The following is a 15,576-nucleotide window of genomic DNA, read 5'->3' as shown; positions in this document are numbered from 1 at the left end:
AAATGAGAACTTGTTCTCAACTAGCCTACCTGGTTAAATAAAGGTGAAATAAATAAAAAATGACAGAAGTGAAAAATGATTCCTTAGTTGTTCATTTTCTCGAAATCTAAAGGCACAAACGAGATTCGAGCCAATGTCTTAAGTAGATGACCATGTTATCACTCCAATCTCGTGAAAGTGACAAACTGACACTTTTTAATTTTCGTTTAAAAAAACACATGTATATGGAATAAGTGACTTTTTATTTGACTGATTGCACATTGATTTGACTGATTGAGCTTAGCTAGCCAAAGTCGCCTTAACATCGCCTACATGTGTGATCTGGGTTTTGGATTAGAAAAGCAGTTTCTGCCCATTTTAATACTGTAACGTTACTGTCTTTGGTATCCATTATCTGTCGACTGCATTAAAATGAACATTGGCAAAATGTGATTTGAAGATAGGTGTTAATTGCAAACGTTGGGGGTGGTCACTGTTTGCTTTTGTACATATTTGGTTCCCTTCAATTTTGGGGTAAATTGTATTGTTGCTTCTTTCAGTAGACTATTGAGTAGAAGTTGTATCTAATGTAGTGTTCCTGTGTAAACACAATGTGGCGTCTAGTACCTGCATTACTGTTTTAAAATTATTTATACATTGTCCATGTTGAATAAAGTAATACATTGGCACTTAATTTGGCTCAAGTAATGAAGGTTATTGTAAAAATGGGGTAATAACACGTCAAACTGTGCCAATCAGCTAACTTCCGTGACCAAATAAGGAGAAAAAGTAGTACCAGACACATGCGCGTTGATATGTTCCAATGTGTTATGAGCTAGAACACCGTTTTGACTGACATTTGTCTGCCCGGCATTTCTATTTTCGTGTCGCACTTGTAGATTATCCACTTGTATTTACCACAGATTGGTTTGAAGATATAGACGTAGTTATCATTTGTTACTTTCATACTCTGCATAACCATGCCTGGATTTTCCGACAGAGATCGTGGCAGAGACAGGGGGTAAGTAGGTAACGCTAATGTCTGTTTAGCTAACATCGTTAGCTAGGATGGTTAGTTTTAACGCGGTACTGTAGCTAGCTAGGTACGTTTTGTTTATCCATGCCATTGGCTTGAGGTGCAATGTTAATACGACTTCTTTGAACCCTAATCAAGTGTTAAAGTACATTTTGTTGGATCTAATTGATGTAACAAGCAGGTCGGGCAAATGTTTAGCTGACAGTTAACATTAGCTAGCTACAATAACGCGTTAGCAATGGGAGATTCTCAGAGGCCTATGCTATGTTGGATATAATAACCATATTCACCACACTTGCACATCGGCGCATAAAATATAGTATGTGATGTTTGTTAAGAACCCTGGAATGTTTGGTCAGCTTGGATGTTGAAAATTGTTTCGAATCAAAATGCCGGCCGGTTCCCTTTGTTCCTCCTCTACCGGCCAGAATTAAAATGGCAGCTAAACTGGTTTAAACGTGACGCAGAAACAAATGTAGTTAAACCTACCATATCTTTGCATGTGTAAGCAAATGGGTCACTGCTGTCCAGCCCTTGATCGTGGCTCTCCGTTCCATTACACATGTAATTAAAAGTGCTTTCCTCACCATCTTAAATAAGCATGCCCCGTTTTTAAAAAATGTAGACCTAAGAACAGATATAGCCCATGGTTTACTCCCGACTTGACTGCCCTTGACCAGCACAAAAACATCCGGTGGCGTACTGCATTAGCATCGAATAGCCCCCTCGATATGCAACTTTTCAGGGAAGTTAGGAACCAATATACACAGGGCAGTTGGGAAAGCAAAGGTTAGCTTTTTCAAACATACATTTGCATACTGTAGCACAAACTCAAAAGTTCTGGGACACTAAAGTCCATGGAGAATAAGAGCAGCTGCCCACTGCACTGTCGCTAGGAAACACTGTCACCACCGATAAATCCACGATGATAACTGAGAATTTCAGTAAGCAATTTAACGGCTGGCCATGCTTTCCACCTGGCTACCCAGGTCAACAGCCCTGCACCCCCCCCCCCACAGCAACTTGCCTAAGCCTCCCCCATTTCTCCTTCACCCAAATTCAGATAGCTGATGTTCTGAAAGAGCTGCAAAATATGGACCACTACAAATCAGCCTGGCTAGACAATCTGGACCCTTTCTATCAACTATGATCCGCCGCAATTGTTGCAATCCTATTACTAGCCTGTTCAACCTCTTTCGTATCGTCTGAAATCCCTAAAAAGCCAAGTGAACAAACAGATCAGACTATTTCAAATCCCACCGTACCTTCTCCGCTATGCAATCTGGTTTCCGAGCTGTTCATGGGTGCACCTCAGTCACGCTCAAGGTCCTAAATTATATCATAACCTCCATCGATAAGACAGTACTGTGCAGCCGTCTTCATTGATCTAGCCAAGGCTTTCGACTCTGTCAATCACCGCATTCTTATCGGCACACTCAACAGCCTTGGTTTCTCAAATGACTGCCTCGCCTGGTTCACCAACTACTTTTCAGATAGTTCAGTGTGTCAAATCTGAAGGCCTGTTGTCCAGACCTCTGGCAGTCTCTATGGGGGTGCCACGGGGTTCAATTCTTGGGCCGACTCTTTTCTCTGTATACATCAACGATGTCGCTCTTGCTGCTGGTGAGTCTCTGATCCACCTCTACGCAGACAACACCATTCTGTACACTTCTGTCCCTCCTTTGGACACTGTTAACTAACCCCCAGATGAGCTTCAATGCCATACAACACTCCTTCCGTGGCCTCCCAACTGCTCTTAAATGCAAGTAAAACTAAATGCATGCTCTTCAACCACCTGCCCGTCTAGCATCACTAATCTGGACGGTTGTGACTTAGAATATGTGGACAACTACAAATACCTAGGTGTCTGGTTAGACTAAACTCTCCTTCCAGGCTCACATTAAATCTAGAATCAGCTTCCTATTTCGCAACAATGCATCCTTCACTCATGCTGCCAAACATACCCTCATAAAACTGACCATCCTACCGATCTATGACTTCGGCGATCATTTACAAAATATTTCAACTCTACTCAGCAAATTGGATGCAATCTATCACAGTGCCATCCGTTGTGTCACCAAAGCCCCATATACTACCCACCACTGCGACCTGTATGCTCTTGTTGGCTGGGCCTTGCTTCATATTCATCGCCAAACGCACTGGCTCCAGGTCATCTATAAGTCTTTGCCTTATCTCAGCTCACTGGTCACCATAGCAGCACCCACCCATAGCACTCGCTCCAGCAGGTATATTTCACAGGTTACCCCCAAAGCCAACTCCTCTGGCCACTTTTCCTTCCAGTTCTCTGCTGCCAGTGACTGGATCGAATTGCAAAAATCACTGACGCTTGAGACTCATATCTCCCTCACTAACTTTAAGCATCAGTTGTCAGGTGTACACAGCCCATCTGTAAATATCCCACCCAACTACCTCATCCCCACATTGATATTTATTTTTTTGTTCCATTGCACCCCAGTAGCTCTACTTTCACATTCATCTTCTGCTCATCTATCATTCCAGTGTTAATGCCAAATTGTAATTAAGTGTTAAGATAAGAGCTAGGATGCTCAGTCTTAAAATTTAAATGCATCGATTGCGGTATGGGCTTGGAAACATAAAAACCTTATCTTTCATATTTGAAAAATTGATACACACATGTATTGGGTTCAGGTACCCACACGGCCATGTTACAGCGCTTGTTTACGGAAGAGAGAGTGGACTACCTGCACTATTTAGACACCTGCGTCTCAGAACACCTGTTTGTAAACGGAAGACAGATGCCACAGACGTCACTGAAAACTACTGTCGGCCGTAACTGTTAAATGGTTTACAGCTCGTATATTTTCCATTTGAAATTATTTTGACGTATTAAAGTAGACAGATTTGTTTCTAGAACCAATTCACGTTTAGATGGAGTGTTTGGCTTCCAGAGCCAATTTGTCAATTAATGAACACTAAGGAGTAACGTTTGCCAAATCTTGGACAAAGGGAACCTAATTTATGTTATGGTAGCTGTTGTAGTACTCATCAAGCCATGCATTCATGGGGGAATGTGAGGTATCAGTTCCTGAGGTATCAGTTCCTCAATGCATAACCATCTGACTTCAACCCAGCATTCACTGTATGCTCAGTCATCAAACATTAGGATGTTCCCCCTACTATTTCAGGTATGGAGCTGCACCTCGTTTTGGAGGCGGCGGTGGTGGCAGTAGGGGTGGACCCCCTCAGGGGAAATTTGGCAACCCAGGTGAAAGGCTGCGCAAAAAACACTGGAACATGGATGAGCTCCCAAAGTTCGAGAAGAACTTCTACCAGGAGCATCCGGATGTGACCCGCAGACCACCTGTAAGTGACCCAGGCAGTTATTTCCTTTCCATCTGATTTGAGTGTGGTCTAAACCTTTTGATTCAAATGATCTTTGCCTATGTACAATCTTTTTATGTGTCTGATTGCAGCAAGAGGTGGAGAACTACCTGCGAAGTAAAGACGTAACAGTGAAAGGCAGAGACTGCCCCAAGCCCATGATGAAGTTTCACGAGGCCAATTTTCCAAGTGAGTAAAACCGCTCTTCCAACTTCGCTTAAGAACAAGCTGGTTGTATAAAATGGTGGAATTGAATCTCATATGTAATCTAACTTTGTCTTTTTCAGATTATGTGATGGATGTGATTGCCAAACAAGGATGGGCTGAGCCAACTCCTATCCAGGCTCAGGGCTGGCCTCTGGCCCTCAGTGGGAAAGACATGGTGGGCATCGCCCAGACAGGCTCCGGTAAAACCCTTGCTGTAAGTACATTGATTTAAAACTACGCTTAGTAGCATCTTTCTGGTACATTTGTGCAGTTGAACCATTTGAGCTCAGTTTTTTTTTTTTTTTTTTTCACAGTATCTGCTGCCTGCAATCGTGCACATTCAACACCAGCCATTCTTGGAGCATGGAGACGGACCTATAGTAAGTACACCATAAGCCTCTTGAATAGAGAACATCCCTATTAGTTTTTACAGGGTGAGTCCAGCTGAATAACACTTGTCGCTATCTTTGTTTCTCAGTGTTTGGTGCTGGCCCCGACCCGTGAGCTGGCTCAGCAGGTGCAGCAGGTTGCCGCTGAGTACGGCAGGGCCTCCCGCCTGAAGTCAGTCTGCGTCTATGGTGGAGCCCCCAAAGGACCCCAGATTCGGGACCTTGAGAGAGGTATCTATCCACCACTTTTGTTTTGCTTTCAATTGTTTGCTCAATAAGTTGATTCTGTATTAAATAATTTTGGTGATAGAGGCAGACATCTGAGTGAGTGTTGTCTGTTTTCCCCCCCTAGGTGTTGAGATCTGTATTGCCACCCCAGGGCGTCTCATAGACTTCCTGGAGGCTGGGAAGACCAACCTTCGCAGGTGTACTTACCTTGTGCTGGACGAGGCTGACCGTATGCTGGACATGGGCTTCGAGCCCCAAATCCGCAAAATTGTGGACCAAATTCGAGTATGTGGCTTTGACTCAACGCAATTCCCTTTGCTAGAATTCTTCAGTATAAAGGCTCATTCAATACTTGCTGCTGATTTCAATTGGCAGAATTCCCATTGGACTTTGACAAATCATTGCAGAGTCTGCATACCATGACTAACCTGTACCCCTGCACATTGACTCGGTACAGATAACCCCTGTGTATATAGCCTTGGGATTGTTATTTTGTGTTTTTATGATTTTTATTTTTTTTAACTTCTTTATTAAATATTTTCTGAACTCTTTCTTGAACTGCATTGTTGGTTAAGTGCTTGTAAGTAAGCATTTCATTGTCAAATCTATACCTGTTGTATTCGGCGCATGTGACGACTAGAATTTGATTAGATTTTCCTGTAGGATCAGCCATTTAGTATTTTATCAAATCCTTTAAGTAATCTATTTTCTCTGTTCTCTCAGCCGGATCGTCAGACCCTCATGTGGAGTGCCACCTGGCCCAAGGAGGTGCGCCAGCTGGCTGAGGACTTCCTGAAGCAGTACGTCCAAATCAACGTGGGTGCGCTGCAGCTCAGCGCTAACCACAACATCCTGCAGATAGTGGACGTGTGCAACGACGGCGAGAAGGATGACAAGTGAGTGACCCATTCCTCCTCAGCAAAGCCAAACGTCACATTTACACTGCTTCATAATTGAAGGAATTCAAATCGAAGAACTCTTCATTTGGTCATTCATTTGTCTCATCCAGGATATAGTGTGAGTCATGTCAATTTGTATCCGGTCTCTTGTCTTTTACACTGAAGACTCCTCCGGCTGCTGGAAGAGATCATGAGCGAGAAGGAGAACAAGACAATCATCTTTACCGAGACCAAGAGACGCTGCGACGAGCTCACCAGGAGGATGAGACGAGATGGGTAAGTGTCATCACAGTAGTGTCTCATTTAACTGGTAAATCATTCTCCCTGTAATGAGTCATGCCTCTGAAGTCCATGTTTGTTTGTTACAGCTGGCCAGCAATGGGTATCCATGGAGACAAGAGCCAGCAGGAGAGGGACTGGGTTCTCAATGGTATGCCTGAAATATTTTCTATAAAAAAATATATATAATTATAATAATAATAATGTTTTTTCACAACAATGTTATGGACTTGTATAATTGAAGTTGCTCTTTCCACAGAGTTCAAATACGGCAAGGCCCCCATCCTCATCGCCACCGACGTGGCCTCCCGCGGTCTAGGTCAGTATGGCTTTGGTTAAACCCTCTGGTTGTTTTCCTCAATATTTTCACTTTTTAAAGAAAGTGGTTTTGGCTTTCTTTAACTTCTATGCATTTTCTGAGTTTTTCTCACCTAAAGGTGCAGTCTTTGTGGCAGGGCCTAGGCATGACAAGTCCCAGGCCTCGAGGGGGAAGGAGGACATATTGGAAATGAAGTTGCCCCACTGGCTGCCACCCAGTGGGCCTAGAGAGGTGAAAGCTCTGTGTGCCAGTAATCCTCAAGTCAAAAGGCAGTGTGGCTAAGCCTTGTTTCTGATATCTTTTTTTTTATTTTTTATACATGACATTATTTGTTCTCTGTCCATGGATTTTTACCTGAAATGCCTTCGAGACGTTTCCAACTCAAACGTTACACACACAAATGCTTGACGTGACCATTTGCCTTGCATGCGTTTTGTAGAGGGCACTGTATTGCAAGTCACTGTTTTGAGATTTGGAGCGATTCTGTTAGTTGCGGAGCTTGTTCCCAAAAAAGCATGGTCGTTGCGAATGTCACGGCTTTCCATTGCTATCTATTTTTCTCCCTCACTCAAAGCACTGGTTTTCTTGAAATGGAGAGAGCAGTTTTCAACTTACTGTTGTCGAATTGAAATTGATGAGAAACTGGCACGTGTTTTAAGGGGCTATGGGAACATCTAGAGAAAGTGAAAATAGAAGAGCTTCAAAAACCAAAGTTCCTCCCTCGCCTGCTTTTTAAAGTCATGTCGAGACCTGCCAACGAGAGACATTTTCTCAAGTGAACGAACACTGGCTTCTGGGAAGATCTTGCCTAGACGAGACTGATGGGGGCGGGGTGCTCTATGCTCTCTGAGGGGCACCACAGGGGTCAATACTTGGACCTTTTTCATTTTTGCATTTTTTGGGTCCCCCCTCAAATTAGTACTTGGTCTATTCGGTCTTGGCAAGACGTGCAGTGAGGCCTTTATTAGCAAGCTTCTTATGAGTGTGACTGGGAAAAAGGACCTTCAGAACCCATACCAACTGAAAGGTCCTATATTGGCACACGAGGAGGCAACAGTGCACATAGCGGCCCTACTGCGTAGAAGCTCCTGGATGTCACTTGACAATTTGTGGGGGAGTTCGCTGCATTGGGAAAGGACTAGTGAATGCATACTCCTTAATGGTAAGACTTCAAATCCAGTTCTTTTCCTCCCCTGGTTAAAAAAAGGGAGGGAGAATGCCATTTTTTGATATGGTAAGCAAATGGAGTGTGCATCTCGTTTCTCTCTTCCCACAGTAGTATTCCCATGGAGTAGAACGTTTTTCTTGGATTGTGTTGGTTAACCCCGTTCTTTGCAGCTCAGCTAAGTATCCAGTCTCTGGAACCTTTTAGCTCTCCATTCTCAATGCTAACCTTGTCCTTTGGTCTGGCTGTTGTGGTGTGCAAAATCCTGTATGGTGTCCTTTTTGCCACACTGCAACACTTTACAGATGTGGAGGATGTGAAATTTGTCATAAATTATGACTATCCTAACTCCTCTGAGGACTATATCCACCGCATTGGACGCACGGCCCGCAGTCAAAAAACAGGCACCGCCTACACCTTCTTCACCCCCAACAACATGAAACAGGCCAGTGACCTCATAGCTGTGCTCCGCGAAGCTAACCAGGCTATCAACCCCAAGCTCCTCCAGATGGCAGAGGCCAGAGGAGGTAATTCCTATGGCGGGTGAGATGCGAACAAGGCTGTGGTTACATCTGCAGACATTTCGATTTTATAGATTAGACATCTATTTGAAGGGTTTTGGGGCACAGCTTCTTAAAATTAAATACGAAGATGACCCACCTTGTTCTCACCATATTTGTCAACTATCATTTTAGTTTAAATGTCTTTGACACCCATCACTGCTACCAGTCTCACCACTGCCCTGTCTCTTTTGTCTTGTTTTCCAGGTCGTGGCGGGGGGGGAAGAGGTGGCTTTAGGGATGACCGGCGAGATAGGTATTCTGGGGGGAGGAGTTACGGTGGTGGTGGTGGTGGTGGTAGTTACAGGGACAAGGATAGCGACAGGGGGTTCGGTGGGGGACCAAAGAGTGCCTTCGGCACAAAAACCCAAAACGGAGTGGGCTACGGGGGTAGCACCTATGACAAGGGCGCTAGCTCTGGCGGTAGCTACGGCAACAGCTACGGCAGCAACGGACAGGCTAGCTTCGGCGCCACCAACCAGGTGGGTGCGTTCGGAGGCCAGAACTTCCAGGCCCCTCCACAGTTTGGAGCTGCGCAGGCGGCTGCCCCAAACGGCATGGGTCGCCCACCATTCCCCTTTAACCCACAGGCACAGCAGTCCCAACAACCCCCACCCATGGTACCCTACTCTATGCCTCCCCCTTTCCCACAGTAACTGACTAGGTGTAGATTGTGTGCACAATTCACAACCAAACCACAACTCCCCCCCCCCCCCCCCCCCCCGTCTTTAAATATTTTATTATTATTATCCTCTGTACTGTTTAACTTTTTTTGCTTACAGCAGGGTTGGAATTCTTCAGTAACCCCAAGCATTGAAATGAGTCCCAATGGGGGCTGTTGAAGTGCATCTAACTGGTGCACATCTCCTTGACTGTTTTTATTTGTTACATTCCTCAGTAATTTATTTTTACTAAGTAATGCAGATTTTGAGTTAGTGTTATGTTTAAAGTGATATGTTAAGATCTTACTTGGGGGACATGCATGGGCCTTCAAATAAAACAATTAAATTGAAGTTTTGTGGTGGTTCATTCTTCTATTGAGTATTCATTCAGCATTTAATCTTCGTGGATTTTATTTTAAAACAATTCAATCATACCACAAGAAAATAGCAAACATTCCTAATTGCACAAGTATAACCATAAGGTAACAAGTTAAAGATGAGAACTTGTCTTTCTGTCATGTCGACACGGAAGTGACGTAGACATAGCTTTACTTCCGGGTGCGCCCAGTTTACGCTTTACACATGGTTGCAAGTATTTTAGAAATTGAGTATTTGTATTAAGTTGCCAGGCTTTGCCGAAACTACTCGTGGTATAATTCGCAGGTGTCCTTTTCTAACGTGATTTCAACCTGGGAATTACTTCTAAAATGTGAGACCGCACGCAATGCATTGCTAGGTTAATTGCAGCTTGACGCGTGCCTAACTTCTTTTCAATAACGGAATGAGTGACCACTAAACATGCTCACTTACTGTGTTAGACGACTCATCTGGAGATGTGAGAATATACCAAGAACCTCACACTGCTGCAGGGTAGCTTTTTCACGTCAGCACTGCAGTACTGCAACTCCTGTCAGGTCTGTCGCTGAGGACTCCGACCATACCAAAACACTGATGCAGCTATGCACTGACAGGTATTACATAGCTTCTGGCCAACTTCATAGAGATTATTTTCAGCGCGGAACCAACTGTGGATATGGACCACTTGGTATGGAACTTAAAAATAACATTATTGAACAGTGGTGGAACTCTGTGATAGGGTTCAGGGCCGAGGTGTTTGGGATAAGCACTCTACACGCTAGTAAGAACAGAACTACCGAGAGGGATGGACAATTGAGGGTTGTTGACACCGAGAACCTACGTCAAATACTTTCCCAGCGAGAGCTAAGTAAGGACCAACTTATTCAGAAGCTACAGACCCATATCCAGAATGGTGCATCTCTTCGAACTAGTCTTTTCCAAGGTAACTATCATTGGGTGTTGTATTGTACACCTCTGCTATTTTTACCTGTGTGCATGCTTCAGGACATAAATCAACTAGTTAAATTAAATTCAACGTTGGGTTTCCAGGCTAACATGGTCAATGCTCCCCCCCAACCCCCTCCAGGTGCTTTGGAGCAATATGTGCCCTCTTTGGAACTAGTGAACCGAAAGTTGCCGTTCGGCCTGGCTGAGACCGGATTGTGCTTCCAGCCATCAGGTGGACCTAGTTGGTGAGGCTAACTCCTCCCTTAAATCACATGAACTATTCACATGCACTGTGATCAGTTACCATTGTGCTTATTCAAAGTGCAAATAGATCTAATTTAGCGTAGATTTAACCTAAGTCATATGTTCTTGTTTTATTTGAGATGGCAGATTGCTATAATAACACCTGGGCATAGCAGACTAAAGAGTAGTTGTGCGCTTTAAAGGTAGACTCAGCGAGATGACGTACATTCAGAAAGTAAAAAGCATAGTGGTTCAATTCCTGCAACAACTAAGAGCGCTGAAGCGCGAGGTTCAACTTCTCCACTGTTTTGGTCCCGTACCTATGACATTCCAACAGCATGACTCGAACCTGTGCGTATGCACACATACTGTGTGTGACTGTCTGAGCAAAGTTTTGTATATCGCTCAACTCAATATCTGCGGTGCTGCTCGTGGCAAAGTCGTTTTGCAGAGTCTACCTTTAACCCCTATTCTGTGTGTCAATTCCTGGCAGCCCAGATGAAGTTACCCAGTCCTCTTTGGTGTGGTTCTGCTCGCCCCGCACCTCCTCACAGTGGTTGGACTACTGGGCACGGCATCGGCTGCAGTGGTGGAGAAAGGTGGGTCACTTTCTGATCCAATTTCAATACGTTGTGGTCAAGATCAGTTTCTCTGTCTGCAAATGAATCTGCATCTTGATTTGAAGTCGAAGAAGCTTCTGGTAGGCTAATTGACATAATTTGAGTCATTTGGAGGTGTACCTGTGGCTGTATTTCAAGGCCTACCTTCAAACTCAGTGCCTCTTTGCTTGACATAATGGGAAAATCAAAAGAAATCAGCCAAGATGTCAGAAAAAAAATGGTAGGTCTCCACAAGTCTGGTTCATCCTTGGGAGCAATTTCCAAACGCCTGAAGGTACCACGTTCATCTGTAAAAACAATAGTACGCAGGTATAAACACCATGGGACCACGCAGCCGTCGTACCGCTCAGGAAGGAGACGCGTTCTGTATCCTAGAGATGAACGTACTTTGGTGCGAAAAGTGCAAATCAATCCCAAAAAGGGGGAGGCTTGCAAGCCGAAGAACACCATCCCAACCGTGAAGCACGGGGCTGATCCAATTTCAATACGTTGTGGTCAAGATCAGTTTCAATGTCTGATTTGAAATTTATAGAAACTACATTGTTTCTATGTTGATATTTGTAATACTGAAAGACAACTTGACTTAATGTGGATGGTAAAGTACTTTTCTCTAATCGCATCTCTCTGTCCATCCAATCCTGTCCCTCCATTCATCTATGATCCAGTTTGCCCTGGGCCCGTCCGACTTCAGCTGCAGTGACATAACAGAAGAGGAGCTGGCAGGCCGGGCGTCTCGTGGTGTGAAAATTGTGTACAATTTCCCATGGGGCCAAGAGGCCCTGGAGACTCTGTTGAGCCGAGGGGATGCGGAGTTGCTGCAGACACACAAGAGCGCTCGCAACAAACTACAGGTCAGTGTAATGATGCCTTCTTCTGCAGGGACAAAACTGCAGTTAATACCCTATCCCTCTTTTGCTGTCACTATAAAACAACTTAGGAGTGGATCTTAATCATTTTTCACAATATGTCAGTTGCACAGGAGGCTGCTGAGGGGAGGACGGCTCATAACAATAGCTGGAATGGAATGATATTAAACACATGGAAACCATGTGTTAGATTTGTTCGATACCATTCCATTAGTTCTGTTCCAGCCATTACTCTGAGCCCATCCTCCCCAATTAAGGTGCCACTGGTCGCCTGTGGTCAGTTGTGTGGCGGCAGGTAGCCTAGCAGTTAGAGCATTATGCCATTAACCATAAGGTCTCTGGTTTGAATACCCGAGCTGACAAGGTGAAGAATCTCTGTGCCCTTGAGCAAGGCACTTAACCCTAATTTGCTCCAGGTGCGTCGTACATCTATGACGCCCTAACAAGCAAAAAGGCAGTAACTGCTAATTTCGTCAAAAATGAGTTAATATCATTCTTGCTACGTTAAATACATGCTTAATCATGTGGACAAGTATCCTGCCTCTGTTTTGGAGAAAATGTGGGTCATATTAGCAGTAACTGCACTAGGTTTCTGTGAAATCAAAGTAAATAAAAGCAATTATTCTCAGTTCCACGCTATGAGCAGGTACTGCCTTTTTTGCTTGGTAGGGCAGTATGGCTGACCCTGTAATACACCGGATAAGTCTAGTTAAATGTGTTGTATGTGACAATAAAACATATTTTTGTTATTAAAGTAAGATTGTATTAATCATATCAATGCTCCATATGTTTTCTGACTGTTATGCACAGTGCCTAGATGGAAGGAAGTCAGTCGTCCCCTATGCCATCTCCGTAACTGGAAACCTAGAGCGAGGAGTGTTGGCGTACCTGTACAACTCACTCCAGCAAGTGAAGAAAGTCGACAGCAAACAGAGGCTACAGCAGAGAAAGGTGAGACGCCTAAGTCCTTTCCACATTAGCTTTCGTAGGGTTACATCTCTGATAACATGGGTGAAAACTTGAGCATCCAACATTACTTCTGTTTTTTGAACTGATGGAAATTAGAATGTGCTACACACACTGACTTCTTGTTGCCCTTGTAGGTTTTGAAGCTCCATCCTATTTTGTCTCCAGTCAAAGTGGCCTTGGACATGGGAAGGGGAGCCACTGTGGAACTAAGACAGGTAGGAAACTATTGAGATATACACAAAGTTATTCAATAGGACTCTGAGTGTAGTTCTACAATTCTATTCTACATCTTAGGTTTGTGAAGGCTTACTGAAGGAGTTCTTGGAAGGGGGAGTCTCTGCATGGCCTGGATATCTTGAAACCATGCCAACCTCAATGGAGCAGCTGAACACAAAGTAAAACTTCTTCATACCATGATAGTATATTTCTTTATGTTGTGGTTTATCATTTCATGTAATGGATTTCATGTGTTGTCTACTGTTGGATACATTCTGAATACAATAGAATTTTGACATCAAAAGCCACACCTATTTAGTGACCATGCAATTTGGTGTATACAGAATTATGTAACATGTTGACGTTTGACTTCACTGAAGGTGATCTCGATAGCTGTACTGTTTCCCTGTGGGGACCCAACTGTAAGTATGTTTGGTGCCTGTGTGCCCAGGTATGACGAGATGGGGGTGCTGTTCACTGTGGTGATCAGTGACAACACTCTTGAGAGTGGCCTACTGCAGGTGCGAAGCCGCGACACCACCATCAAGGAGACCATGCACATCTCCGAGGTCAAGAACTTTCTGGCCAGATACATATCTGCTGCACAGAACATATGAGGGAGTAATATTAATGTCCCGGGTGAACCGGGTTAGCATGGATTACATTTGTTTTGGAACCGGACTGCCTCCCGGGCGTGAGCCAGGTGCCCCATTTTAGCCGTTGGTGAATTCAGCTTTAAACCGAAGGGATGTAGATTAAGCAACAATACTAGATGTTATATGGATCTGAACGATGCTGCCTTGTTGACAACATGGCCGAGTGTTGCAGATTACTGTTTTATTTGAGAAGGGTGCTCCTCCCTCACCGCTTTGCCCATTCACGTCACATGCCATAGCACGGTGCACTTAATCAAACTCCATTGATTGAAAACTGACATTTGGCAAAATGTCAAAGTAGACTGTCAAAGAATGGGGTGGTGGGCCCTCATGGGCAGCAGGAAAGCTGTCTATATGTGTTTGTTTTGGATAACTGTAGCTCAAAGCCAATTTGACTATCTAGGATACTATATTAAAAGTTGTTAATCATTTTCACTTTGTGGTTATCATTTTGTTGTCAGTGTCACACAAATGCTGTCATATCAGCAGCAAATTCTCATATGGAACTTTTTCTACGGGTCAACAAAACATGATTAAGTATATGTATGTATGTATATATGTATATGTGTATATATATATATATATATATATATACATACAGTGCCTTGCAAAAGTATTCGGCCCCCTTGAACTTTGCGACCTTTTGCCACATTTCAGGCTTCAAACATAAAGATATAAAACTGTATTTTTTTGCGACGAATCAACAACAAGTGGGACACAATCATGAAGTGGAACGACATTTATTGGATATTTCAAACTTTTTAAACAAATCAAAAACTGAAAAATTGGGCGTGCAAAATTATTCAGCCCATTTACTTTCAGTGCAGCAAACTCTCTCCATAAGTTCAGTGAGGATCTCTGAATGATCCAATGTTGACCTAAATTACTAATGATGATAAATACAATCCACCTGTGTGTAATCAAGTCTCCGTATAAATGCACCTGCACTGTGATAGTCTCAGAGGTCCGTTAAAGGCGCAGAGAGCATCATGAAGAACAAGGAACACACCAGGCAGGTCCGAGATACTGTTGTGAAGAAGTTTAAAGCCGGATTTGGATACAAAAAGATTTCCCAAGCTTTAAACATCCCAAGGAGCACTGTGCAAGCGATAATATTGAAATGGAAGGAGTATCAGACCACTGCAAATCTACCAAGACCTGGCCGTCCCTCTAAACTTTCAGCTCATACAAGGAGAAGACTGATCAGAGATGCAGCCAAGAGGCCCATGATCACTCTGGATGAACTGCAGAGATCTACAGTTGAGGTGGGAGACTCTGTCCATAGGACAACAATCAGTCGTATATTGCACAAATCTGGCCTTTAAGGAAGAGTGGCAAGAAGAAAGCCATTTCTTAAAGATATCCATAAAAAGTGTCATTTAAAGTTTGCCACAAGCCACCTGGGAGACACACCAAACATGTGGAAGAAGGTGCTCTGGTCAGATGAAACCAAAATGGAACTTTTTGGCAACAATGCAAAACGTTATGTTTGGTGTAAAAGCAACACAGCTGAACACACCATCCCCACTATCAAACATGGTGGTGGCAGCATCATGGTTTGGGCCTGCTTTTCTTCAGCAGGGACAGGGAAGATGGTTAAAATTGATGGGAAGAT

The 15,576-nt window shown here is 43.8% G+C and overlaps 2 protein-coding genes across 5 annotated transcripts; both read left to right on the top strand.

The window, feature by feature from the left end:
• The first annotated feature begins 754 nt into the window (after window positions 1–754).
• On the top strand, window positions 755–9,437 carry LOC110493678 (putative ATP-dependent RNA helicase DDX5). Of its 4 annotated transcripts, none has more exons than XR_016487741.1 (13): window positions 755–1,000; window positions 4,183–4,360; window positions 4,471–4,567; window positions 4,666–4,799; window positions 4,900–4,965; window positions 5,064–5,205; window positions 5,327–5,487; window positions 5,926–6,098; window positions 6,267–6,377; window positions 6,470–6,531; window positions 6,640–7,861; window positions 8,170–8,391; window positions 8,632–9,437. XR_016487741.1 is itself a non-coding variant. In XM_036949675.2 (13 exons), exons 1-13 carry the CDS (start codon window positions 960–962, stop codon window positions 9,078–9,080), a joined length of 1,896 nt encoding a protein of 631 aa, XP_036805570.2. In that variant the 5' UTR covers window positions 758–959; the 3' UTR covers window positions 9,081–9,437. The 4 variants fall into 4 exon arrangements, 2 of the variants coding, with proteins under 2 accessions (XP_036805570.2, XP_021423757.1); XR_016487742.1 differs by having other exon boundaries at window positions 758–1,000; window positions 8,170–8,407; XM_036949675.2 differs by having other exon boundaries at window positions 758–1,000; window positions 6,640–6,699.
• Window positions 9,438–9,619: 182 nt separating this feature from the next.
• Window positions 9,620–14,392, top strand: polg2 (polymerase (DNA directed), gamma 2, accessory subunit). The gene is made up of 8 exons (XM_021568083.3): window positions 9,620–10,386; window positions 10,531–10,636; window positions 11,128–11,233; window positions 11,920–12,105; window positions 12,931–13,071; window positions 13,224–13,304; window positions 13,384–13,484; window positions 13,757–14,392. Exons 1-8 carry the CDS (start codon window positions 9,885–9,887, stop codon window positions 13,920–13,922), a joined length of 1,389 nt encoding a protein of 462 aa, XP_021423758.2. The 5' UTR covers window positions 9,620–9,884; the 3' UTR covers window positions 13,923–14,392.
• Window positions 14,393–15,576: the final 1,184 nt, after the last annotated feature.

Source organism: Oncorhynchus mykiss, chromosome 17 (assembly GCF_057628025.1).
Source record: "Oncorhynchus mykiss isolate SJ-2025 chromosome 17, ASM5762802v1, whole genome shotgun sequence".
Classification (NCBI taxonomy): Eukaryota; Metazoa; Chordata; class Actinopteri; order Salmoniformes; family Salmonidae; genus Oncorhynchus; species Oncorhynchus mykiss.
This window is presented reverse-complemented; position numbering and strand designations above follow the sequence as displayed.